General features: G+C 38.6%; 8 protein-coding genes across 8 annotated transcripts; 3 read left to right on the forward strand and 5 right to left on the reverse strand.

The window, feature by feature from the left end:
• Positions 1–1,684: 1,684 nt before the first annotated feature.
• Positions 1,685–2,971, reverse strand: LOC18018864 (zinc finger protein CONSTANS-LIKE 1). Its single transcript, XM_006400048.2, has one exon. The coding sequence runs from the start codon at positions 2,909–2,911 to the stop codon at positions 1,814–1,816; it is 1,098 nt and encodes a 365-aa protein (XP_006400111.1). The 5' UTR covers positions 2,912–2,971; the 3' UTR covers positions 1,685–1,813.
• Positions 2,972–3,277: 306 nt separating this feature from the next.
• LOC112086776 lies at positions 3,278–3,779 on the forward strand (the record flags this gene model as incomplete). Its single annotated transcript, XM_024156524.1, is given in 3 exon segments — positions 3,278–3,367; positions 3,647–3,732; positions 3,734–3,779. Coding segments are annotated over 3 exon segments (222 nt in total), but the record flags the coding sequence as incomplete, so codon positions are not given.
• Positions 3,780–4,279: 500 nt separating this feature from the next.
• On the reverse strand, positions 4,280–7,283 carry LOC18018865 (isoprenylcysteine alpha-carbonyl methylesterase ICME). Its single transcript, XM_006400049.2, has 11 exons — positions 6,861–7,283; positions 6,397–6,473; positions 6,190–6,259; positions 5,972–6,052; positions 5,597–5,671; positions 5,316–5,417; positions 5,091–5,228; positions 4,938–5,003; positions 4,726–4,869; positions 4,559–4,649; positions 4,280–4,458 (listed from the first exon to the last, which is right to left on the reverse strand). Exons 1-11 carry the CDS (start codon positions 7,151–7,153, stop codon positions 4,297–4,299), a joined length of 1,299 nt encoding a protein of 432 aa, XP_006400112.1. The 5' UTR covers positions 7,154–7,283; the 3' UTR covers positions 4,280–4,296.
• A 2,122-nt stretch (positions 7,284–9,405) lies between these two features.
• Positions 9,406–12,183, reverse strand: LOC18018866 (probable endo-1,3(4)-beta-glucanase ARB_01444). Its single transcript, XM_006400050.2, has 2 exons — positions 10,229–12,183; positions 9,406–10,040 (listed from the first exon to the last, which is right to left on the reverse strand). Exons 1-2 carry the CDS (start codon positions 12,011–12,013, stop codon positions 9,564–9,566), a joined length of 2,262 nt encoding a protein of 753 aa, XP_006400113.1. The 5' UTR covers positions 12,014–12,183; the 3' UTR covers positions 9,406–9,563.
• Positions 12,184–13,360: 1,177 nt separating this feature from the next.
• Positions 13,361–15,398, forward strand: LOC18018867. Its single transcript, XM_006400051.2, has 6 exons — positions 13,361–13,707; positions 13,905–14,027; positions 14,176–14,364; positions 14,453–14,534; positions 14,798–14,862; positions 14,940–15,398. Exons 1-6 carry the CDS (start codon positions 13,423–13,425, stop codon positions 15,240–15,242), a joined length of 1,047 nt encoding a protein of 348 aa, XP_006400114.1. The 5' UTR covers positions 13,361–13,422; the 3' UTR covers positions 15,243–15,398.
• LOC18018868 (protein trichome birefringence-like 21) lies at positions 15,395–17,189 on the reverse strand. Its single transcript, XM_006400052.2, has 2 exons — positions 16,305–17,189; positions 15,395–16,218 (listed from the first exon to the last, which is right to left on the reverse strand). The coding sequence occupies exons 1-2, from the start codon at positions 17,097–17,099 to the stop codon at positions 15,469–15,471; spliced, it is 1,545 nt and encodes a 514-aa protein (XP_006400115.1). The 5' UTR covers positions 17,100–17,189; the 3' UTR covers positions 15,395–15,468.
• Positions 17,190–17,500: 311 nt separating this feature from the next.
• Positions 17,501–19,976, reverse strand: LOC18018869 (protein trichome birefringence-like 19). The gene is made up of 2 exons (XM_006400053.2): positions 19,497–19,976; positions 17,501–18,400 (listed from the first exon to the last, which is right to left on the reverse strand). The coding sequence occupies exons 1-2, from the start codon at positions 19,971–19,973 to the stop codon at positions 17,594–17,596; spliced, it is 1,284 nt and encodes a 427-aa protein (XP_006400116.1). The 5' UTR covers positions 19,974–19,976; the 3' UTR covers positions 17,501–17,593.
• Positions 19,977–21,090: 1,114 nt separating this feature from the next.
• LOC18018870 (uncharacterized protein At1g32220, chloroplastic) lies at positions 21,091–23,502 on the forward strand. Its single transcript, XM_006400054.2, has 10 exons — positions 21,091–21,398; positions 21,636–21,705; positions 21,973–22,061; positions 22,178–22,233; positions 22,336–22,391; positions 22,475–22,568; positions 22,720–22,799; positions 22,878–22,920; positions 23,009–23,100; positions 23,208–23,502. Exons 1-10 carry the CDS (start codon positions 21,340–21,342, stop codon positions 23,376–23,378), a joined length of 810 nt encoding a protein of 269 aa, XP_006400117.1. The 5' UTR covers positions 21,091–21,339; the 3' UTR covers positions 23,379–23,502.
• Positions 23,503–23,585: the final 83 nt, after the last annotated feature.

The following is a 23,585-nucleotide window of genomic DNA, read 5'->3' on the forward strand; positions in this document are numbered from 1 at the left end:
TGCTTTTGGGTTCAGTGGATGTATGATACTCATTTTGTGGTCCTTGAGCTCTATAGCTGGAAAATGAGTTTGCTTGTATAAAAGGGCTGGTCCTAGGATACACTATTCGCATCTCTTCCTCTTTCATATCTGCTTGCACCACGCTTTTCTTTCCAATAAGGGAAAATTTTTAAACTTGTAAAATTCTTGTCATTATTGGTTTTAGGAGGATTGTAAAGGCATATGGAGAAGTGTTTCCCATATTATTGCTCTTTGCCAAATTTATGTTTTGAACTTCTCTCAGTTTTGTAGACCGGACCTCCAGCCTACATGAAATTTGCTATGTGGAGGAAAATGCATTTTTTTTTTTTATCTACCGTGACTGACTCAATTTCAGAGATATAGGGAATAAAGCTATATCGCGTATTTGTTTCCAGTGTTTCTCAGTTTCTCTTGTTGCGAATACTTTCCTTCTTTCAGATTTAAGGGAAAGCTTCTTTTCTTGAAAAGACTGAGAGGAGAACAAGAGTCCAGGGACCATATAAAAGCTTGTAACTGTACTGCGGATTCTCCACTTTCCATGGCTGTGAGAAACTATCTGAAGAAAAGTGCCAAAATGCAGTGACCTTCGGCAAAAGTTAATCACTTTTATGCATTTTCACGTGGTATCTCGAATCCATCACTAAACTATTAACATTCATTTGCTTCTTTAATTCTTTACTACTTAATTCTTCTAGTACAAACTCTGCTACTTCAAGCTTCCTTGTTGATGATATGCTAGTATTGTATGCAACAGGGGATATCTTTGATTTGTGATCAAACCAGATCACTGACTAGATTCTTCTGGTGGTCTGAGAACTTTGCTGCAGTGAACATTTCTGGCTTCACCTATGTTTTACGACACTATGGTGGTGGCTAGCTGCCTAGAGTCATATGAATAATAAACACTTACTCAGTTATGTCTAAAACGAATCTTTTGATTGGTTAGAAGTTCATCAGCTTAACCTTGGAAATGAATAAGTTGACCTATAAAGCCCTTTCCAAGTGGCAAAAAGCTAAAGGCCTAGTTACGGTGCCTCGTTATTCTTTAATGCCAGCATATACCCTGGAAAAGTGACCTATTATAGGCCTATATTCTAAAAGATAGAGCAATAAATAGGTTTCTCGATACTGAGTTTTTATTTGCTTACTTGGATGGTCCATATAGGCATTTGATATATTCTGCTAGTACTTGGTTGTGAGGGACAAAATGTGTTCGAATATTGTTATCTGAGAAAGCCACGTAGGAATGGGTTTGATACCGCAGCCATATGCTCCAATGCTAAACAAGAACAAGAATATGCTTTGATGTGATTATACGTAGCAAGTATTGTTCACTCAGGGTGCTCTGTTTTTGCTATCTAACTTCCACTTATCTGAGTATGTTACTGAAAATGACTTTACAATGTGTGATGTTTGTTTTTTACTGGATTTTTTACATGTTTCTTTTTACAAAAATTAGACTCTGTAATCTACTTTGATCGGGAAAAATCATAGAGTGTAAAATCTTCTTTCCTCAGGGCGGCACAAATGGAATCAATTATCTTCGACGTGTTCAAGTGATGTGGAAAGTGTCACCAAGAAAGAAATCACTAGTTCCGTGTTAACTGCTCTTGGTCTAGCTAGATAAAGTAATGCATATCTCTTTAAGAGGATTTCTAACAGGTGGGAAAAATTTGTTTTGACTATAGCAGCAAAATATATGAATACATATATCTAATTAATTCGTAGTAGTTAGACAAAAACTACAGACCTATAATGCATTACAGTGGTAGTAACTAAGCATGTGTAATCCTTAGAATGAAGGAACAATTCCATATCCTGTGTCGAACATTATCATTGTGGAGAAAGCTTTGTCTGCCTCTGCATCGACTTCTTTCCTCTTTGCAAACCGGCCTTTGATCCGTGGTCTTGTCTCTGCATACGCTTTCCTCGAAGCATATCTTATGGTCTTCTCAAATTTCCTCATCTTCTTCTTCTCTCTGTATCTCATGACCCTAGCCTCTCTGTCCATTGGACTCAGCATCTGAGTTGGAGGGTCTGGTAGCTGCTCTGCTACCGCTTTGGGCGATCTTGGGTGTGATACTGTTGTGTCACTAGTTGCAGACTCTGGCACAGCTCCGATATGACTCACCATATGACTTGGGGAACCATTGGAGCTTCGATGAGCTCCTGAGGAGACATTTGTGAATCCAAACTCAAAGTTGTATTGCTCTTGGTGCATGTGATGACCTTTTGATTCTTCCACTCGTAGTGGAACAACTCCATCTCCCCCATAGCTCCTCTGAGGTACGTTGCAGTCTTCTTGATGATACTGATTGGATTCATCTGTGAATTGCTTATCCAGACCGGAGTTGTAATCGACAAGGTCAAGATACTCGTCACCAATCGACAAACCATTGTTCTGGCTGTTGTTGTTGTTGTTGTTGTTGTTACCACTGTTTCTCCCTGAATTAGGCAACAACCAAGAAGCCGCCTCTGCTTCATCTTCATCCTCCTCTTCTTGACCCACCACCTGTCTATTCTCTGGATCTGTCGTCAGTGTTGTCTCACTGGAATGGTTAGTGGCCATGGAACTGTAAGAGTCGCCAGAGACTGGCAGAATCGGAACTCGTTGATGTCGTCTAGCAAGTGGGTTTGCGGAATGGATCTGTGAGTCACATGCTGTGCATAGAGAAGCAGCATCTGCCTTGCAGAAGAAGGCAGCAGGGGCTCGCTCACATGATTCACAGACTCGAACACGTTCGTGGCGGGAAGCAACACGATTTGCAGCATGGACTTGAGCATCACAGCTCGTGCACAAGTAGGCAGAGTCAGCTCGGCAGTACACAGTGCAGGCGGCTGACCTGCATGTATCACAGGCTTGTGCCCAATTGCTCTCTTCTTTCAACATAATAGCTCAGATGTAGTTACTGGTTTTGTGCTGGTGAGGGAGATTGTATATGAAAGCAGGGGGGGCTAATAAGACAGAGGAAGGATAGAATGCTGACACGTGGCGAGAAGTTAGTGGCCTTGAAAAGTTGGTTGATCATCTTGTGGCTGGCTGAGTTTCTGCGAAAGGTTGTGTATGGGGTCCAGTCCATAGATGCTTACGTTTGGCTTTTGGAATCATCAAACTCTGATGAAAAAAGTGAAAACTACTACTAAGCTAGTCTTCTTCTTATATCTTGACATTGGAGAAGAAAGCCACACCAAGAGTTTCTACTCTATCTCTCTCTCTCTCTCTCTATTGTAATCTCTTTTTCCTAAGTAATCTTCTATGGGACCCAACAACATGTTGCCTAGGTTCTGCCCCGTGAATATCGTGATGTTACAGATACACTACTATTTTGGTAAAGCTGGAAACTTGGTTAGCTCTTTGGCTTTGACCATCAGCCTTTGGATTCTTAACTTTTGTAATGTTTTAACGGTTCAGGTTTCTCTCCAGAGTCTCAGAGCCATCACTTAACAATCAATGTTCCAGAGGTGGTTGCAGCTGCACTTTTTTAGAATGATTTTTAAATAAAAATTCTAAATGGTAATTCTTCTGATGGAAAGTGTTTAGCATTGTTAAGAAAGTGATAACCATTTGTGATCTTTCGTATGATGCTGTCTGGTTTAGTGATATTTTAGGAGATAACTTGAACAAAATGGTTATCACATCAAGTCGGTCATGTGAACGTAGCAAACAGTGGAGATCCCAGGAGCCAATTGGAATCTGCCAAGTCGCTTCGAGCTTAAAGATTAGGAAGAACATAAGCCACAAGTTGAAGCAAATGGTGGGTCCCCTAAGGTTTGTTAGATTAACATTTTCTTATGGTCTGTTTTATACGAATCCAATTTGCATATGATCACCATCATTTTCAATAGAAACAAAGCATGCACGAGTCCATAAGTGTTGTCACATCTGATCTCTATCATCTTTTGAGCATACGATAAAACTCGATCTTATCAATTTTAGCTTTAGTAGATTTCAAACTTGTGGAAGTGATCATTTACTGGTATGTATTTAAATCAACATGTGTCAAATAAAATTGGTGGGATTCATGAAGTTTTAGATTTTGAAGCCCCAACGTATTCTAATGATTCTAATCGGGCTGACACTTCGTTGATTAAAAAGAGTCTTTGAGTTAAAAGTGAATATTTTGTAGCTTCAGCAACATAACAGGTGAGTGAGAAAGTTTCTATTTATATTTAAGAAACAAATTGAGAATGAAAAATACAGAGCAAGTAACAAAGATAATTACTGAGGATCAACATACTAAACACGATTCTTTTTGTTTTTTTTTGTTTTGGCGGTCAGAAGGGGCTAACCTCACGAGCTAGTTTCAACAACAACTCTGGGACAAGACGCTTTCTGGGAGGAGCCAATGAGTCTTTAGTCAGCGCGTCATTGTCCTCGCCATGTATCACAGAGACTATGTCATCAAAGAGTTCGTCTTTACCTCCTCTTAAGGGATCCTAAAACAAATAATCTCATGCCTTTATTATACCCACACTGTGCTAATTAAGTCTATGTGAGTGTGACACAAATGTAAGGTAGCGTATTTCTGTGGCTTACCTGAAGAAACAAATCCGTATGTGTTTTACCGGTATATAAAATAAGCTCCGCTTTGGCTCCAGCAGCTTGGAGAGCCTCTGTAAAAGTTTTACTGCATAAAAAGGAAGTTTTAGAGAAGCAGAGGATTAGTTAGCAATGTATGACTTCAAGAGGATGATGATATATACCTTGCATCGGCTGGTATGGAATAGTCTGAGGATCCATGGAAAAGCATAATAGGAGGCAATAGAGACGCCGCTTTTCGGACAATTGGGTCTTTTAATCTTACTTCCGGAGAGAATTTTTCAAAGGACTCTTCTCCTTCCATTATGCTACAACAAGACGGAGTTGAACATTAGTAATCAGACTGTGTTTAGGATTTGATTAACTGAGAATTTACCTTAGGAAAATCGAGCGATACAGGCCCCGATTATGGAAGTGATCAACCAAATTGTATAGATTGTACCTGTTCAAGTTCAAAACGATGAACAGACCAATTGATTTAACACAGAAACAAACGGGACATCCAGAAGCAAAGTTAAGAAAATTGTACCCTCCAGATAATCCAAAATAAGCTTTTATTTGGTTAACCCTCCAAGAGATGCTCTCTCCTTTTGATTCTTTAGTAGCTTGTTCCAACAGAGCACAAGCGGCTATATGGGCACCAGCTGATTGCCCCATCAGGTAGATCCTACAGAAACAAGCACACGCAGTTCAATACTCGAGAAAAATTTGGAAGATCAAATGGTGAACAAAACCAAAGCGAATGAGTTGAAACCTGTTGGGGTCACCTCCAAATGCAGAGATGTTATTGCACACAAATGAGATTCCTTGAGAAACATCCGTCACCATATCACTAATTGTTCCCTGAGGAAAGTTTCTGGACCAAAAGGAAGGGATTGCTTGGTAAATGCATGAAGAAAAATATAGATTTTCAAATATCTTCAAATCCCAAAAAGCTCCAAACAGAGCTAAAGTATTTTCGATTTTGTCTGGATTATAGTTATACCAACTAAGTATAATCCAGAGTAAGTAATACATTCAAAAGAACACTAGTACCTGTAGTCAACACATGCTACAATGATATCCCTTTCTGCTAGCTGCATTCCCAAGAGCGAGCCCCAAGCTTTGTACCTAAATATCAGCACAACAGTAGCAAACATGAACTTATTAACACGTGACTTCATTAAGTGCAAGATTAAAGAAGATGAAACTTGGGTGAAATAAGAATACAGAACCCATCGGGATCTTTAATGTTTCTTTCTAACCCAAATACCAACAAAGGATAAGGTGGAAGGAATACTTCTATCACTGTGCAGGGGAACTGGGACACGAGATATAACTTATCAACCCTACACTAAACTACATGCACAGATACTGTAAAACGAACGAATTTCAATCTTATGAATGTCGTAACTCCAATGTGCTACTCACCCAATAATCCAAGCTCCCCCAGTCACGAAAACCACAACCGGCTTCATGCCATCGTTGTTGCTTGGCAAGTACAGATCCAGCCTACCGAATCGTCGTTCGTACATGAAACACATCAACAGTCTCAGACATAGGTGATGTGATAAGAGCAGGCATTAAACATACGGTTTTATGCCGAGGTGAAAGGAGAAGGTAAGATTCTATTTAGTTCACACACAAACCTGTTCCTTGGTTGATCTCCATACACTACACTCCTCCGGACTTGTGATGAGAAAAAATAACTATATGCAACTGCAGACGTAGAAACAAACTTGGGATGAGAAATCAAAAGACTAAATTTCCAGAAGACAGAATCTTGATGTAAAGAAGAAGTCCTTTCTATGTATTTATTCATCAGCAAAGACGAAAACAAAAAAAAAAAATCAAACCTTGAAGAAAGCCAGGCATAAGCAGCATAGCATAACATGTAAGGGCAAGTAATTTTGTGATCCACCGATAGCCTACCCTGAACAAAACTAAACAATTAAAATAAATCCTTGCTGATATGGATAAACATACAAAAGTTATAAAACCATATTTCAAGATACAGGCTCGTCTCTGCAACGAAACTATCACATGTTCAATAATAGATCAAGAGTGAATCAACAGCACGTGAAGTAACTTTCCCTAATTAGAGCTAAGTTCCCAAATCTCAATCAACTAGCACAATAAAAAAACAGATTAGTTCCAATGATTCTTTGCAGAACAAGCAACAGCTACGATATATAAAAAAAAATTGTATTTTTAACAATACCGTGCACACAATGCTCAAAGCCAGCTAATATCTACAACCAATCAAGCGTAATCATCAATAAACCTATCCCAAACCGGGAAAATTAGAGAGATTTAGTACCCGAGGTATCGAAGAAGTTTGAAGCTAAGTCCAGTAATTAGGTACGTCTCAGCCGCCGCGTGGCCGATCTCGCGGCCGAACGACTGCTGCCGGGAAACCCGACGAGGTCCTCCGTCCGCCGGCAGCTTCCCGGGCACTCGACGGCGAACCGGTTCGGGTGAAGACAAACCGTAAGAGCCGTTAAGAAGAGTCGTTCTATCGGAGTCGTCGGGTATAACCTCCTCGATCTCCGATACCGTCGAGGTGGTGGGACGGCACCGTTCTGGGTGCTGAATCTCCAGAGACGAATGCATCCTTCGCCGTGAAATTAGCGAATCTCGACTCAGAGATTCTTCCTCTCCTCGTGTTCTTCTCGGTGATGCTGTGATGTATGAGTTCTCTCTCTCGAAATTCAAACTTTCTGTATCTTTCAGTTTTTGTGCGCTTTCCTTTCGTTCCCTTCACTAGGAGGAAATACTGTAGATATAAAAAGAAGCTCTTTCAAACGACGGCGTTTCATCCCCCTCTAATTAATAAACCTTATATTTCATGTAATTATAGATTTTTTAAAAAACGGCAATCATGTAATAATAAAGTGATTAGAGTTAAAGAGTGTATAAATAAGGTGGAGAAAAGAGAGAGAAAATCCTATTACCCCCATAAAACTTTGTCAAATGCCAGATACAAAATTTCAGTGTCTTTAAGATGTTTAAATTAATGCTAATAATTTCAAAACTTAAATGATTACACACCGGAAATGTTAATTTTCTTTGTTATTTTTAATACATATTTGTTAGTTAATTTTGATTGCATTGGAGAATACTGACGACATCCTAGCTATTACTAGTAGTAAGTCATGGGGCTTAAATATCTTCTTTCTCACATTCGCAAACGACTAAATTTCGTGGGTCCAAGTCTGACGAATATTTCAGAATGTTATAGAAAATCCATCACTTTCACAAGCTCAAGATCATGTAGCAGTGGCACACCCTCCAACCACTAGAACATGCCACGTTAATCTTCTATTTTTTAAGAAATAATTCGTGTTTTATAACATTAGCTTATAGTAGTTATAGCTCTAGCTTGTGGTAATTGACAGCAAATTCTAAACAAGCATCATCATAAACGTTTTTTTTTTTAATAGAAAACTAACCATTTTATCATTGCATTAAACTAATCTATTTTTTCTTTTGGACCAACAAAAAGACAAATTGGAGCCACCTAATCCAAACTTTTTTTCCACGTCCATCATTTTAAAATTTAAAAGATAATGAATTTGTTTTTAACAAAAACCGACACAAAAAAAAAGAAACAACTCACTCAGTTTCTTCCACTACAAAAATAAACCATCAACCAAAATTTTTCAAAAATCTAACTCTCTATCTTTTTTTCTTTTTCTTTTCAGAATACTTCCTTTACTCGCTGCAATTGATGGACAATGTAACCAACGAGTAAAACCTTGTTTTCTTAGATAAATTAAAACTCCATATTATATATATATATATGACCAAGTGTTCAAACTGCAAATCTTAGTTAGACATACGCACAATGGAAATTGAGAACCCTAGAGCTCGGTCGATCGAGTGCATGCAACGCAAGAAATGGGCTAAAATATCTACAAGACCAGTGTGCTTTTTATAATTACAATACGTCAGAAATTTTTGAAAGAAAATAATAATTACAATACGAACTCGAACATTCGAGATGGAGACTTTGGGTAAAATCACTACTATAGGTTACGAATGTATTTCGACATACAGTAGAATTTAGATAAATGTTTTTTCAAAGAGTTTATAGATAAATGTTTTGAATACTATTTACTATTTCTATCCAAATTTTGTTTGCCCTACTTTTTTTTTTATCTTGTTTTTGATTTTGATTATCTTTTCCTATAAATACTCCACCGCAGAGAAAGAAAAAAAAAAAGATGGAGAAGAAGTTAACCTCGGATAACTTGAAACGAAGAAAAAACTAATTACTTGATAAGCATGAAGAGATCACTAACTTATCCACAAGAAACCAAAGAAAGCTCTTAAAATAAGAAATACTTTGTTGTCGTCATCGACAGTATATATAGAAATAGTCAACATCTACATTTTCTTTTTTCTTCAGATTTTGTTTTTGCATTTTTCAAAAGCTTAAAAAGAATCATGGTGTCTACATTTGTGCTTCCTTGTACTTCTCTTTACGTTCTTTTGGTGGCACTTGTCTTATCGTTATGTATCTCACTCGCATTAGCTCAACGACCAGAAGAAGAATCAATCATATGTCCTTATAACGACAAGGGATGTCTAAAATATCTGAAAGAATTTGCAAAGGAACACGTCAACAACCATTTTGAAGCGGTCATAGCTTCTCTCAAGAAAGAGTTTCAAGATAGACGCATAAGCCCAGATGGAATTCATTTGGCACATAAAACATTTATACAAATGACAGAATTCTTCACTTATAACACTATCTAGTCTCCAAAGCCTTGAGAGACATGACTTTTTATGTGTTAATCTTCTTAGACACATGCATATATGATTGATTGTTTCTTTCATGTGTAACTTAAAACACTTGTATATTCTCTGTAAAATTGACAGCATCTGTTTTATTTTTCAAATTTTGAAGGTTCACTATCGAAATCTCGATATGGAAGATCAATGAGGCGAACCAAGTTTTATTTCATACATAAAGTTATATAGTAATAAACTTCATTTTCAACAAACCAAAACGCAAAGCTTAATTACAATAATGACCAAACGAGCAATACTTCCCGCCACCGCAATGACCACCGTATCCACCTTCATCGTCTTCATCATCATTATCATCACTGTTTCTGCTGTGAATCCACCACAACAGATTACTCAGAGAGTTTCCGTCATCAAACCCATTTAAGCCCTTAACCTTCTCCATCGCTCCTTCTTTGTCGTAAATGCTTTCCAAAGCATACACAAATCCTTTCCAGCCTTCTCCGACGCCGCCTTCTCTCGCCAACGCCGGCAAAGTCCAACTCACGAGCTGCTTCACGAAATTCACATCGGAGAAGAGAATTTCCGACACCGGAAGTAACGGTAATAACTGTATCCCAAGGCGACACTCTTTCCATTCCTTTGGCGCGAACCATAATCCACTGTCTCTCTTCGTTGACCATAATACCCCCACCACTCGATTCTCTGCCGTGAAGTCTTTCGGGTAAATTGCGTCGTCTTCTTTCACCTGCCACCACCAAGAATAAAAAAAAAATCAATTTAAAACTACATTAAATGTAGCGCGAACCGTTCTGGTTTAATGAGATTTTTGTGTTTGGTTTGAATTTGGTTATATATCCAAAAAAAACATAACTATAACTATACCGAATCGAACCAAAGTTAACCAATTAAAATCTGTTACTTTAGGCGGTTTACCTGCCACCACATCTTCGCGGCGTGGATCTCGAGCGTCAAGACCGTTGAAGCCACCGCCACCAGATGTGAATCGCCGTAAGCTAACCCTAACAAGGCGGCGGAGTAATACGCGTTTACGGCCTCGCTTGTGCTCTCCTGATTCCTCCCGTCGGCGAACTCCGTTAACCCTCCAGCCCAAGAATGGAGCTTGAAAAAATCGAAGCATCTCAAACGCGGGTATTTGGAATTGGAATTGGAATTGGCCCCTTTCTTCTTCTTCCCCAATGTCATGAAATCCGCCATTAGAGTGTACGCTTGAGGTCTGTATCTCTTCCCCCACAAAGGATCGATCTTAGCGAGCACAGCAATCGCGTAGAGAAAGTAACCTAGATGGTAATGGTGATCGTTGTAAATCCCAAACCCGAAATCTGCTCCCGAATCTCTCGATCCTTGCTTCGTGATCACACCTCCCCATTTAGGATCATACAGAAACCCGTTTGGTTCGAAACCCCCGTCTAACCACGGCTCGATCATGTTCTTCAAGTACTTTTTAATCGCCGGAATCACATCGAGATAGCTAACTTCTTCGGCGATCAAAGCTAGCCTCGCGGCTCTCGCGATCAGTTTCGCGTAGAAGTAGGACGAATTCGTGACCGGAGCTGAGGAATCCAAGGCGTTGACGTCTTTCACGAGTGCTGAGATGATCTCTTCGTGAGCATCTTCTTTGACTCCTTTGATAGAGTGCCACGTCACCGAAACAGGGTCCGGCTTCAAAACCCATGAATCTCCAACGACGCCGACCAAATCTCCGTCGATGCTGCTGTACCTGAAATGATCTAGAACGGAGATTGGACAGTCGTCGCTTGCTAAAAGCTTGAGATGAAGAGGATGAGCGAGCATCAAGAGATCTCCGTAGCCTCTCTTCTCCCATTTGTACTCCAAAGCGAATGGCTTTGTGAAATCGGCGTCACCGGAAACTGGGTAACAGCAACTAAATCGGTCGAGGATTGATTCGAAATCTGGGTTCGAATCCGGTAACACGACGATCCGGATAATACCCGAGAACCCACCACCGCAGTTAATCGAAGAGCCTCCGTTTTGGGTCAGATTAATCGGCGAGGAAGCGTAAATCAGCCAGGTCTGGTTGTTGTTGAGCTTCGCCGTGAATTTCGTGGATGAGCTGTTTCCGGTGAACGATAAAACCGCGTGAATCGTTGAGATTGTGATGGAGGAGTTACCGGAGACGGAGCAGGTGATAAACGGGCTTCCTCTGACGAGAAAGAATCTGAGATTGGAGGAAGGGAAATCGAGAGTGACGCCGAGATCGCTGAACGAAGAGATGAGATGGGTTTTCCTGGAATGCGGGTCGGGTCCGTCTGACCCGGAGATGGTGATGTCGGCGTTGAAAGCCTCGAAGATGAAAGCAGAGTTGTGAGAAAGAGATGGGTATGAGAGCGAGAGTGATGAAACCGATGGTTTGACGATGTAAGGGTGAAAGTACTCAGCTTGATCGCCATTTTTTAGAGTGAAGTTTTGGAAGAAGGAGTTTGTTGGGAGAGGAGTTGAGAGGAGATCGTTGCTGAAGAAAGCAGACGGGTCGGGTAAAACAGAGGAATTGGATGTCGGGAAGAGAAACGGAGCGTTCCTTTGTCTCGAGGAAGCCATATTATGAGGCGGCGGAGATGGTGGTGGAGTATGAGGAGGAGGAGTTTGCTTTGGTGATGGAGGTCTTAAAGGTCTGTTCTTGGGCTTTTTAAAGGGTTTGGTGACAAAGACTTTGACTTTTCGCCTCACTTTCTTCAACATGTTTGCTTAGTCAAGAGGAGAAATAGATAAATTAGGTTCCTAGCCAAGGGGTTGTTCTAAATTAATTGTGACAGGGTCGTGACTCGTCGTCGTGTTTGTTTTACGATTAAATTATGACACGGTCGTGACTCGTGTGGGTTTGTTTGGTTAGAAAGAAAAATATAGGGGAGATTTTGTAAATTTATAAGATAAGCTGGTTTACAAGCTAAGGTTTTGGGAACGTGCAGGAGACTTGCTAGATGCTAAACCTTAGACAAGGTATTGATATATGCCCAAATGAACTAGATGAAGAAAAAACAAAACATTAAGAATATGAGTTGATTACATTATTTTCTACGAATGTTATTCGTATTTTGTAACAAAAAATTTTCGTTAACAACTTAAGGCATATGTTTGATTGAATATAACAATGTTTGATTTGGATTAATTATCTAAAAAATTCCAAATTTTGTTGGATAGTTTTGGTTTTGGTTTTGGAAGATGCTTGGGGTTTCTGATTTATGTTTTGCTTAGCGAACGAGGAAGAGGGTTGATTGCAAGCAATGCAAATAGAAAACACGCGGTATTGCTCCTACTGAATAGGAAAATATAAGAATTCTCTTAGAAATTTATTTTTATACCATTTACATTTACTTTGAAATGTTACTTTCAACGTATAAAAAAACAAGAAAGGAGAAATGTTGCTGTCAATGCATTTATATATGACTGATATACTTTTAGAAAAAATATCAAATTTCTTATTTGACAAACAGGCGGTTTTCCCTTATATATCAATTAATTGCTGTTAAGAATAACTATATTAATATTGCTTTCAATGCATTTATATATGACTGATATACTTTTAGAAAAATAATCAAATTTCTTATTTGACAAACACGCGGTTTTCCTTATATATCAATTAATTTCTGTTAAAAATAACTATATAAATGTTGCTTTCAATGCATTTATATATGACTGATATACTTTTAGAAAAAATTTCAAATTTCTTATTTGACAAATACGCGGTTTTCATATCAATTAATTTCTGTTGAAAATAACTATTTTAATTTTAATTTTTAAAATTCTGATTTGTAAATTTTAATAACTATATTTGTATATTAAAATAATTAATTATATCTAATTTTTGTTTTCCGTTTCAAATCTCTCGGTTTTCGAAGCCCAGTTTTCAAGGCCCAGATTTACGACGGAAAAGAAGCCATTTTGAGCGTAATCTTTTTATCAAACCCTTACCCAGTTTATTCCAAACCGAACCAGTACAGTAGTAGAATTCAACTATCACAATCGAACCGAACCGGTTTAAGCACCAACCGCTTCGGTTAGCTCTGCGATCGTCCTGACTCCTGCGAATCCCGTCTGTGTCAGACCAAAGAGACGAAGACGACGAAGAAGAAGACTAAGTGAGAGAAGATATGGCTGGACTTCTAGCTTGGGCCGCCGATGTCGTCGGAAAAAATGGAAAAGAGGGAGGCGATGAGAAGGATCGGATCCCACTGGTTTTCACGGAGGAGCAGCAGAAATACGTCGATGAGCTTGGCCGTAAAGCGACAACTCTCAGCCGTTCGATCCAAGATCTGCGGCTCAGATTGCCTCCACCGGATATCTCTCAGCGTCTACCTCACCTTCTTGCTCACTCCCTAGCCTCCAATGCCGCTCTCACTCTTCAGCTTGATTCGCATTCCGCTACTCGTGAACAGGTTTTTTTCTGGTTCAAGAGAATTGGATCGATTTGAGTAATTAAGCATCTCTCATTTCGGAAATGGTGAAGCTGATTCGAGAATGTTGGTTTCTGCTATAAATTGGATATGTCTTTGGGTGATTTTGTAGTGGTGATCCATTATACAGAGGGGAAAATTTACTATTCTCATGGTTCTTCCTTTGCTTTTTCAATTAGGCCCAAATGAGAGAGCAGACGTTGCTAGAAGAAAACAGTGCATATGAGAATGCAATATCAATCTGTGAGACAAAAATAGAAGAGAAAAGACATGAAGCAGATTCTCTTGTTAAAAAGTTGAAGGTGAGTTGTGAAATATAAAGATGAAGTTCGACAATTTCTTTTTTATAAATAGAGTGGTTCTTTTCATGTCTGTGGTCTTGTTGAGATATGAATGCTAGTCCTTTTCTTCTCTGGATTCCTTGCTACCACTTGGGATCATATTAAGCAGGAGCTAGAAGATGTTGTGGAAAGCTTGATAAATGAGCAAGAAGATGCACAAGCTTCTCTAGATGCAACGCATTCTAAAAGCTCTGGTGAATCTGTTGTCCAACCTGATGGGAATGGAAATGATAGAGCAGATACAGAAGCCACGAAGGCTCTTATGCTAGAAAAGTTGGAGAGCAAAAAGAACGATTTGGTTAGTAGTTTTCATTTTACCTTTCATTGGTATGAAATTCTCTGATCCTGTATATGTGACTGCGGTGTAAGTTATTCTATTCTTTAAGAGTTCAATGGAAGAGAAGGTTCAGGAGTTAGAGAGGAGTTGGGCTGCTATTCAGGAAAGAGCACTGAAGCAGCCTTCTCCAGGTACTTTTTGTCATCAACACTGATTGTATTTCTCAGCTTTCTTCATGTTCTCACACAAGAAACTTCAGTCTGATTTGTAAAGTTACTAGTTTATCCCCATTCAGACCATCACGTCTCCAACATATATGAATCCAAAAAGCTATGTTAGACAGCTTATTTTTAATAAGAATCCAATAGAGATCTATTCTTGGTTCCGTTAGATAGGTGGATAGCCTGAAAAGTTTCATTCACATTATCTAACTGGGAAGGTTTTGCTTTCACAGCTCAGAGAGAGAAGACCCTGGATAAACAACTGCATAGTTTAATCGAGCAATTAGCTGCAAAGCAGGTCCATCTCAAGCCAAATCAATCTACACTTTTCTCTTTAAACTGTTTCTTAACAGAAACTTTTGATATGCCTATCAGAAACAAGCGGAGGGGATTGTTGGTGAGATTCATTCGAATGAGTTGGAGTTAGAGAGACTAAACAGTTTGTGGAGAAGATATGAGAGCTTTAACGTCGAGGGGAATGCTGCAAGGAACAGATTCAAGAGAACAAATTCAGACAGGGGATTTGGATCAGACCACGAAGTTGATGCACATTCCTACCTTCCATATTCATCTGCTACCAGAAATGAGACCCAAACTAGGCTAATGTATCTCAGGTCAGCTTTTGTCGTCTACATTTTGGCTTTGCACGTCCTGGTTTTCATCAAGATCTCCTTTTGAGAAATTGTGTACACGAGTACTCTCTTGTGCTTTTAGTTTGCACAAGGGGGTCAAAACACTGCATATAAAATCAATAGGAATACGACAATTGTTCTCCAAATGGTTTTCCGTCCTGGCATATGAATACATGGCAATCAAATACTGAGACTCCTACAAGAATCTTTCTTTACAATTTTTTATTAATTTTGGATATTAGTTTCTTCAACTCATTCTTAGGGAATGGTTTCTACTCCTCTGTCTTCATCATTTGTAGCAATATATCATTCCAAGTATCAATAGGTCCAGGCAGGCACCAATGAATACAGTCATTTCTTAAAGTCACCTTTGCATTCGGCAGATGGCCGTATCTCCCAGGATGCCCATCTGGTCGCAAGAGCATTGCCTGTGTCGTGTCCATTAACCTGAGCCTCAAACCTTTCTTCTTCCTTCCTTCTTCTTCTGCAGCTCTAAATTCGTCTAGTTGAATGTCGTGAATCTTGAGATCTGCACCTTCAGGTATAGTCTCGTTTCTTCTGTAAGGCCGTGTCCTTACACAGTCCCCTCCTTCATTCCACGCCCCACCTTCGAAATGTTGAGGAGAAAAACTCCTCAAAAACGCCAGACCCTTGAAATTGTGGAGTATAGCTTTTAGAGATATTCTTAGAGCCTTCCTGTATCCGTAGTACAAAGGCAACTCGGTCGTATTTGGTAACTCACAGTATTGGCACCCAGTGATTTTCTTGTTTTCATAGAAAATAACCGGCCGGTAAAACCAGTGGCCGGATGATATAACCAGGTAGTCGAGCCGGTCGATCTGACTAGTCCACTTGGTGTCATACTCGTCAAGGTAAAGGCTGAAGAGGCTGGACTTCGGAGGCTTAGTAGACTTGACTAGAAATGGTGACCACATAGCATGAAGAGTGAAGTTATAGGATGTGTAGTTCCATATTTTGAAATCTGTATCTGGAGAAGAAGAAATGTCTTCAGGATATTCCACCTACAAGGAAAAAAAAAAAAAAAAAGTCAACACATTGAGAGATGTTGGTTAGTTTGTGATCATTGACAATTAGATTAGGTTTTTACCTTAGACAGGAGGCACAAGAGAGATTGGACTTGGTTTCTGCTGATGGAATCACCAACAAACCCCATGGCTTTCCCTCTAACCATTTCCAAGAACTCTTGAGGATCAAAGATTGGGAGGTCACAGCTGTCTGGCTTCCACCTCCATTTCATGAAACCGGTGTCTGGTCTCCCGTACTTCATGCAGTTCTGGTGCTCGTGTATTGCCCAACACGTTGTGTTTGTGTAATATGGAGCTTCCTCATTCGGTACCCATTCCCCAGTAAAAAGATCACACCTCTGCTCATCATCTCTGATCGGCGTCCTCGATACTGATGCAGTGACAGGGAAAGACTGATCATCAGATGTTGGCACTGGTGAAGGAGTCTGATTTGATAAAGAACTCAGTTGACTTAGACGTGTATGATTGGATGGAGAGGGAATTGGACCATTCTTGGGTGTAGGAATCTGACCAGACGAAGACTTGCGATGTCTTAAAGTCGTATGATGAGATGGAGCCGGAATGGGACCATTCTCAGGTGAAGGACTCTGATCTGATGATGAATCCCGATGTCTTGAAGGCGTATGGTCAGGTGGAGCGTGAATGGGATTTGATAAAGAACTTAGTTGACTTAGACGAGTATGATCATCGGATGGAGGGGGACGATCAGTTGCTAGTGATGAGATTGATAGAGGTGAGATTGGATAGGCAAGGAGAGAATATAAAGCAGGGACTATTGTGAGGAGAAATAGAACAAATGCTAATGTAACTGCGATTCTTGGTGTTCTTTGAAGGATTGCAAACAAAGGAAGCTCCATTTTCCCACCTTCAAGACGATGGTGTATGGTCTTATCATAAATATTTATGTGTATATATGGTGTAATGGTGAGCTCGTGGTCACCCAATAACGAGGCACAACATTTGACCATTTCTTAAATTATACTCCCTCTATTTCATTATAGTTGATTTTCTGAATATTTGCACACAGATTAAAAAAGTTATAAATGCTCAATTATTTGCTGTTTATTTTGTTTAATTAGGTTATTTTTACAATTAATTTCATTACTTTGATTAGTATTACTGGTTTTACTTTAACCTGGGCTTTTCATCTCCTCTCTTTTAATTAATGCTTACAATTAATAAGTTTTGTAAAGCAAATAAATATGATTCATTCAACTTAAAGAAAAGATGTGCATTAATTAGATGTAGAAAATCAAATATTATGAAACAAGAAAAAAAATCTAGAAAATCAACTATAATAAAACAGAGGGAGTACTAATAAATTAACCAGAGAGATAGAGAAATGCGCAGATTAGGACAACATTTTCCGAACTTGAGCCGAGAGTCCTTTGTCTTCTTCTTCTCTCTTTAGCATAGCGAGCAAGAAGTCATTGAGGTTATCGATCGGACCAGGCAGGCACCAGTGGACACAGTCATTGTACAACGTGACATTAGCCTCGGGAAGATGGCCGTAGTGGCTCGGGTGACCATCGGGTCTAAGCCACATGGCTTGAGTCGTATCTAGTAGTCTTAACCTCTTGCCTTTCTTCTTCGCTTCTTCTTCAGCTCTCCCAAACTCTTCCAACTGAATCTTGTGTAGCCTCATTGTCACTTCGTCTTGAGTCTTGTTGCTCTGATAAGGTCGTTTCCTCAAACAGTTCCCTCCTTCGTTCCATAATCCACCCTCGAAATGTGACGGAGCAAATGTCCGTAAATACATGACGCCCTCGAATTTCTCTGAATCCAAGATCGCTTTAAACGCTGTTCTAAACGCTTTTCTATACCCGTAAAACATGGTGAGATCGGTTATGTTTGGTAGTTGGCAATAGTGGCAACCAGTGAGTGTCTGGTTTTCGTAGTAGACTGATGGCCGGAAATGCCAGTGGCCAGAGGAGATGATCACGTAGTCAAAGTCTCCTATCTCGCCTGTCCAACTCTCGTCAGCCTCGTCAAGGTGTAGATTGAAAAGATCTGTATGGTCGGGCTGTGTCGGGACAGGTCCTGTGGACTTGACCAAGTGTGTTGTCCAAAATGCGGCGATGGTGAAATTGTATGTCTCGTATGTCCATCGTTTGAAATATTCGTCGGCCTTGACCGAAGCGTCTACCGGATATTCAACCTGACAGTGTTAAAATCCATCTTTTAATCTCAAGAAATGAAGAAACTTAACTGGACTTTTACTACGTAATTAATACTGAAATTTGAACAAATTGTAACCAAAGCGAACCGATTAAAAGAAATTCAATTTCTTTTAATCTAAAAATGAAATAAACAATGCTATCATTTTTGAAGACAAATTCCACCAAATTAGATGAGATTCGATTTCTATATATAATGCACAAAAGTCCAAACCGAAAATTAACAACAAGAAAGCCAGCGAAGAGTAAACTGGGGGGAAATGTCAATGTGTATTCAATTTTGTCGCAGAATCTTTAACCATAAGTAAACTAGTTAATTAGATGTTGACCCCCAAAAAAAGAAAGTAAACTAATTAGATTAACACCTAAAATCATTGGACGGGAACTGTATAACAAAAACATTATTTCAATAATTGTTGTGGCACCGGTGAACCAAAATCACCTTTATGCACGTACCAATCTTCTATTTAAATATAACGAATATTGAGTAGTTATATGATTTTATCAAACTTAGGTAATATCATATATATATATATACATATTCACACACTTATTAAGCATAATGGTATATGATCAAAGTAATGATGCACATCTAACTTCTTTCTTTTATACTACTTTATTAAAAGTGTAAGCTCGACTAATAAAAAAATAATACATATGACCTAATCATTTAAGTTAGCTCATCGATTAGTATGTTACTTCGAAGCCAAGAGTGGTTATATGATTTTACTTGGTGCATGTGTACTAAAATACGATTTTACTGATTTTAATGCTTTTGGCCATTAAACTTTAAACTGTCTAAGGAGGGTTTACTGACAAAATAGTACTCCGATCAGTTTACATCATCTATTCATCTAATCTAATTTCTTATTTTAGTGAAAACATTAAGTGAAATCATTATTTCAACTGAGAACAAATCAGATGCTGAACTAAAATTCAAAAATATGTCCAAAAAAGAAAGAACGATAAGAATAAGGTTAAATCCTACATCAAGCAATATTTACTTTAACAAACAAATAAATACTAAAAAGAAATAACTAGAAAAAAAAATGGGTAATTAGGAAATTCTGTTGTTACCTGAGAGAGAAGGCAGATCAAAGACTGCATGTGATTTCTGCTGACGGAGTCACCAACAAACGCCATGGTTTTCCCTCTCACGATCTCAAGAAACCGAAACGGGTCAAAAACCGGCAAGCCATCTTCGCACCGGTCGGGTTTCCATTTCCACTTGATAAAGTCCGTGTCGGGTCTTCCAAACTTCATGCAGTTTTGGTGTTCGTGTATCGCCCAGCACGTCGTGTTGGTGTAGTAAGGTGCTTCCGGGTTAGGAACCCACTCTCCGGAGAATATGTCGCAGCTCTCTTGTGTTGTTACGAGGCCGTTCTGGAGCTTGAGGATGCTGGTTTGGCTTGGAGGTTGTTGCTTGAGGAAGAAGTTAGGGTCTTCAACAAAAGGGTAGAGAAGAGGAATAATGGTGAAGAGTGATATGGCAATGGTCACTACAATGAGTAGCTTTTGTTTGCTTGGAGTTGTTGCAGAATGAAGAAGCTCCATTGAAGGAAGATCGAGAGAGAAAAAGGAGTGGTGTTGAGAACAAAAATAAGATTATCTCAGTATTGAGACTAATTTGTTTCTATGTTGTGAATTATTTAATCATGGAAAATTTGTGAATCTTTTTGTTCTACGGAAAAAGAGTAGGTGTCACATCTAAATTATGAGTTATGATTATTGCAAAATAGCTCGCAACAAAATACAAAGTGATCAATCAAGTAATTAAATCCACAATGTGATGACTGTTCGCTAATTTGGACGTTTTTTGTCGGCAATTTTTGACGTTTAAATTATATTTATAACCGATATACTTAGCCTCTTTTTCTTCTCTTCAATTTATATGTTTTTCTCTTTGCTGATTTTGTTGTTAGAGAAGTGCCACAAGATAATCAGCTTAATTTTTTTTATATATACCAAGTTATTTATATGTTTTCCAACTGTTACAAACAAGTTAAGTATGATTAGGTGACAAACATATATATTTTAGTATTTTCAGTCATGTGGATTTCTTTTGGTTAGTTGCTATTATTTTAGCCATAAGGGTAAGAAACGTTATATCACTTTTAAAAAGAACTCTTCTTTAAATTCAGTGTATAATACAACTTTAATATTTTTAAGGAACAAAAATATGTTCTAGTTGGTACTAATATTAGTAACACGCATATATTATTCATTTTAGAAAGAAAAAAAATAGTTATTAGGACGTTCTAGCAAGTAAAACTGAAAATGAATTGGATCTAAGAAACACTCAAAAGCTTAACCGAGAGTTAATTTTGTTGTTAAAGTCCATAATGGTATTGCTGTTGATTCGATCATATGATCCTCTGTTTTCGGTTGAGCTCATGCGAAGCTGTCCATAATTTTAAACCAAATCTTAAAATGTATTCAATTAGCTTTGGTTTCTTATGTGTTAAACTGTAAGTGCCAAGAATGATCTATTTTATAAGGTTTTAACAATATTACGAGTTTGTGTTGTAATGGGACTAACATTTTTTCAAAGAAATAGAATCAGTATTTGATTACGGAAAGACACAAATGCATCCCGTTTATTTTTTTTTTTGGTTATTCTACCGGAGAGTGGAGACCAAAAGGTTCAAAACCAAAATTGTTTTTTTAAGACGGAGACACGTGGATCGTCTACGTGGAAGCTAGAACGCCACAATCGTACACAGTTGTGATTTTGGTAAAGGTCCCTCTTTTTTTTGGGTTTGGCTTCGGAGATCAGGATTCTAACGATTCCACTTTATAGATTTCTGCAGTTTCTAATTGTTAAATCGCTTACCCAAGTTTCCGTATCATAGTAATTCCCTGAGGAACATTGTTTTACGGAATAAAAAATCGACACTCAGCTAGTAGGTTTAAGTATACGATGTTTAGGTCTCTGATTCGGACACGATCACAGGCATCCTCTTCAGTCGTCGCCATGTCGTGAGTTATTTCTGTTCGAATAAAGTATTCATCTTTGCTTCTATTCTGATTCTGTCGATAAAACGCTTACCGAAGAAGAATCATTTCTAGGGACAGGATTTTTATTTTGGGGGTGCATTGGCCTTTCAGTGTCCCAATTGTTGACCTTAATGCTAAATTGTGTGATTTCTTGATAAAATCATAGATACATGTTGCAAACAGTGATTGATTTGTGATGATCTTCTCTTTCTCTGGCAGTTCAATCACTCAGAGAGGAAATGAAAGGCTTCTGTCCAAAACTGCAGCTTCACATTCAGGAGACAAGAAGGTAACAGATCATTCCCTTTTTAATTGCTTTTGTGTTTGATAAGACATTGTGGCATTCTCTTTTTGAGAGAGTTGAGAGTGCTCTTTGTTCCACTCTCTTTAAGTGTTTGTTTCTTACATTCAAATATTCTTTGGTTGATTCCGTTGTTTCCTGGTTGCTCGACATTTATCAGGAGTGAAATAACATAGCAAATTGTTCACAAACTATCTCTTTCTGCTCTCTGAACCTGTCACGTTGGTCTTAAGATTGTTTTGTCCTTGAATGTAGATATTGGTTTTGGGAGGAAATGGTTATGTTGGTTCTCATATCTGCAAGGAGGCACTGAGACAAGGTTTCTCCGTGTCTAGTCTTAGCAGGTATTTGTATCATTACCAGCTTTCGTTTTTCAGTGTTTTATTTTTGTTTTAAGTCTGTTTGTTAGTCATAGACTGCCTTTACGTAGCTTAACCTTAGTCTTTGCATTGTTACATAGGTCTGGACGATCTTCTTTGCATGATTCATGGGTCGAGGATGTAACCTGGCATCGAGGTACTTCCAAGATCCGAGAAACGCATTTCCTTTCTTCCTCATTTTGAGAAACAAAAGACTTTGATAAATGACTCGCGTTTTTGTTTTCTACTAAAACAATAGGCGATTTGCTCTCACCCGATTCTCTGAAGCCTGCACTAGAAGGAATAACATCTGTGGTAATTAAGAAACCTTCTTCTAATAAGGTCCTTACATCATATGGTTCCTTTCAACCGCAATCTCATATTGGATATATTTGCAGATTTCATGTGTTGGTGGTTTCGGTTCCAACTCACATATGGTCAAAATTAACGGAACTGCAAACATTAATGCTGTTAAAGCTGCAGCAGAGCAAGGTCAAAATTTTCATAGATTTTGATGCATTTTGATATCTTCTTTGTTTGTAATTTTATGGGATGAATTGTTAAGTCATCTGGAAAAAAAACCTTTTTTCAGTTTGTTCTTTTGCAAACTGACAGAAAAAGGACCTTAACATATTATGTTCAGGTGTGAAGAGATTTGTCTACATATCAGCTGCGGATTTTGGTGTCATAAATAACTTGATTCGTGGATATTTCGATGGGAAGGTACTTCCCTCTTCTCCTTTTTGGCTTAGTTCTTAGTTATAGCATATGTCTTTGACCCATTTGTCAATCTGTTTGCAGAGAGCAACTGAAGCTGAGATTTTTGATAAATTCGGAAACAGAGGTGTGCAAATTCTCTCATTTTATGCGTGTGTGTAATGTGTTCATTATAATTCTTCACTTATTGAATCTTTTTCCTCTGTTTTTTTTAGGAACGGTTTTAAGGCCAGGATTCATACACGGGACTCGTCAGGTCGGTAGCATAAAGTTGCCACTTAGTCTCATTGGAGCTCCTCTCGAAATGGTAAATAAGATTTGTATCAGTCATTGATTGTTCTGAAATTCTAAATAAGATGAAAGTCTTAATCTTTCTTCTTTTTTTCTTTTTCTCAAAACATCTTCTCACTACAGGTTTTGAAGCTGTTCCCAAAAGAAGTGACGAAAATTCCTCTGATCGGGCCGCTTTTAATACCTCCGGTCAATGTTAAATCCGTCGCAGGAACTGCTGTAAAAGCTGCAGTTGATCCCGATTTTGCTTCTGGAGTCGTCGATGTGTACCGGATTCTTCAACATAGTCACTGACCACGACGACGTCTTTAACAACGTTTGTAACTTTTATGTTTCTACGGATTGATTTAATTGTTTGGATTCAAATGTAAACATTGTCTTTGTTTCTGCCACCAAAATAAAGTACGAGTTTCGCACATTACAAAAGGAGAATAAAGATGAAAATTTTGAAACTGAAGCAGCTTGAAGCACCAGAGACCCAATTTTGGCAGTCACGTACCA

The sequence above is a fragment of the Eutrema salsugineum genome, unplaced genomic scaffold (genome assembly GCF_000478725.1).
Source record: "Eutrema salsugineum unplaced genomic scaffold, Eutsalg1_0 scaffold_2, whole genome shotgun sequence".
Lineage (NCBI taxonomy): Eukaryota > Viridiplantae > Streptophyta > Magnoliopsida > Brassicales > Brassicaceae > Eutrema > Eutrema salsugineum.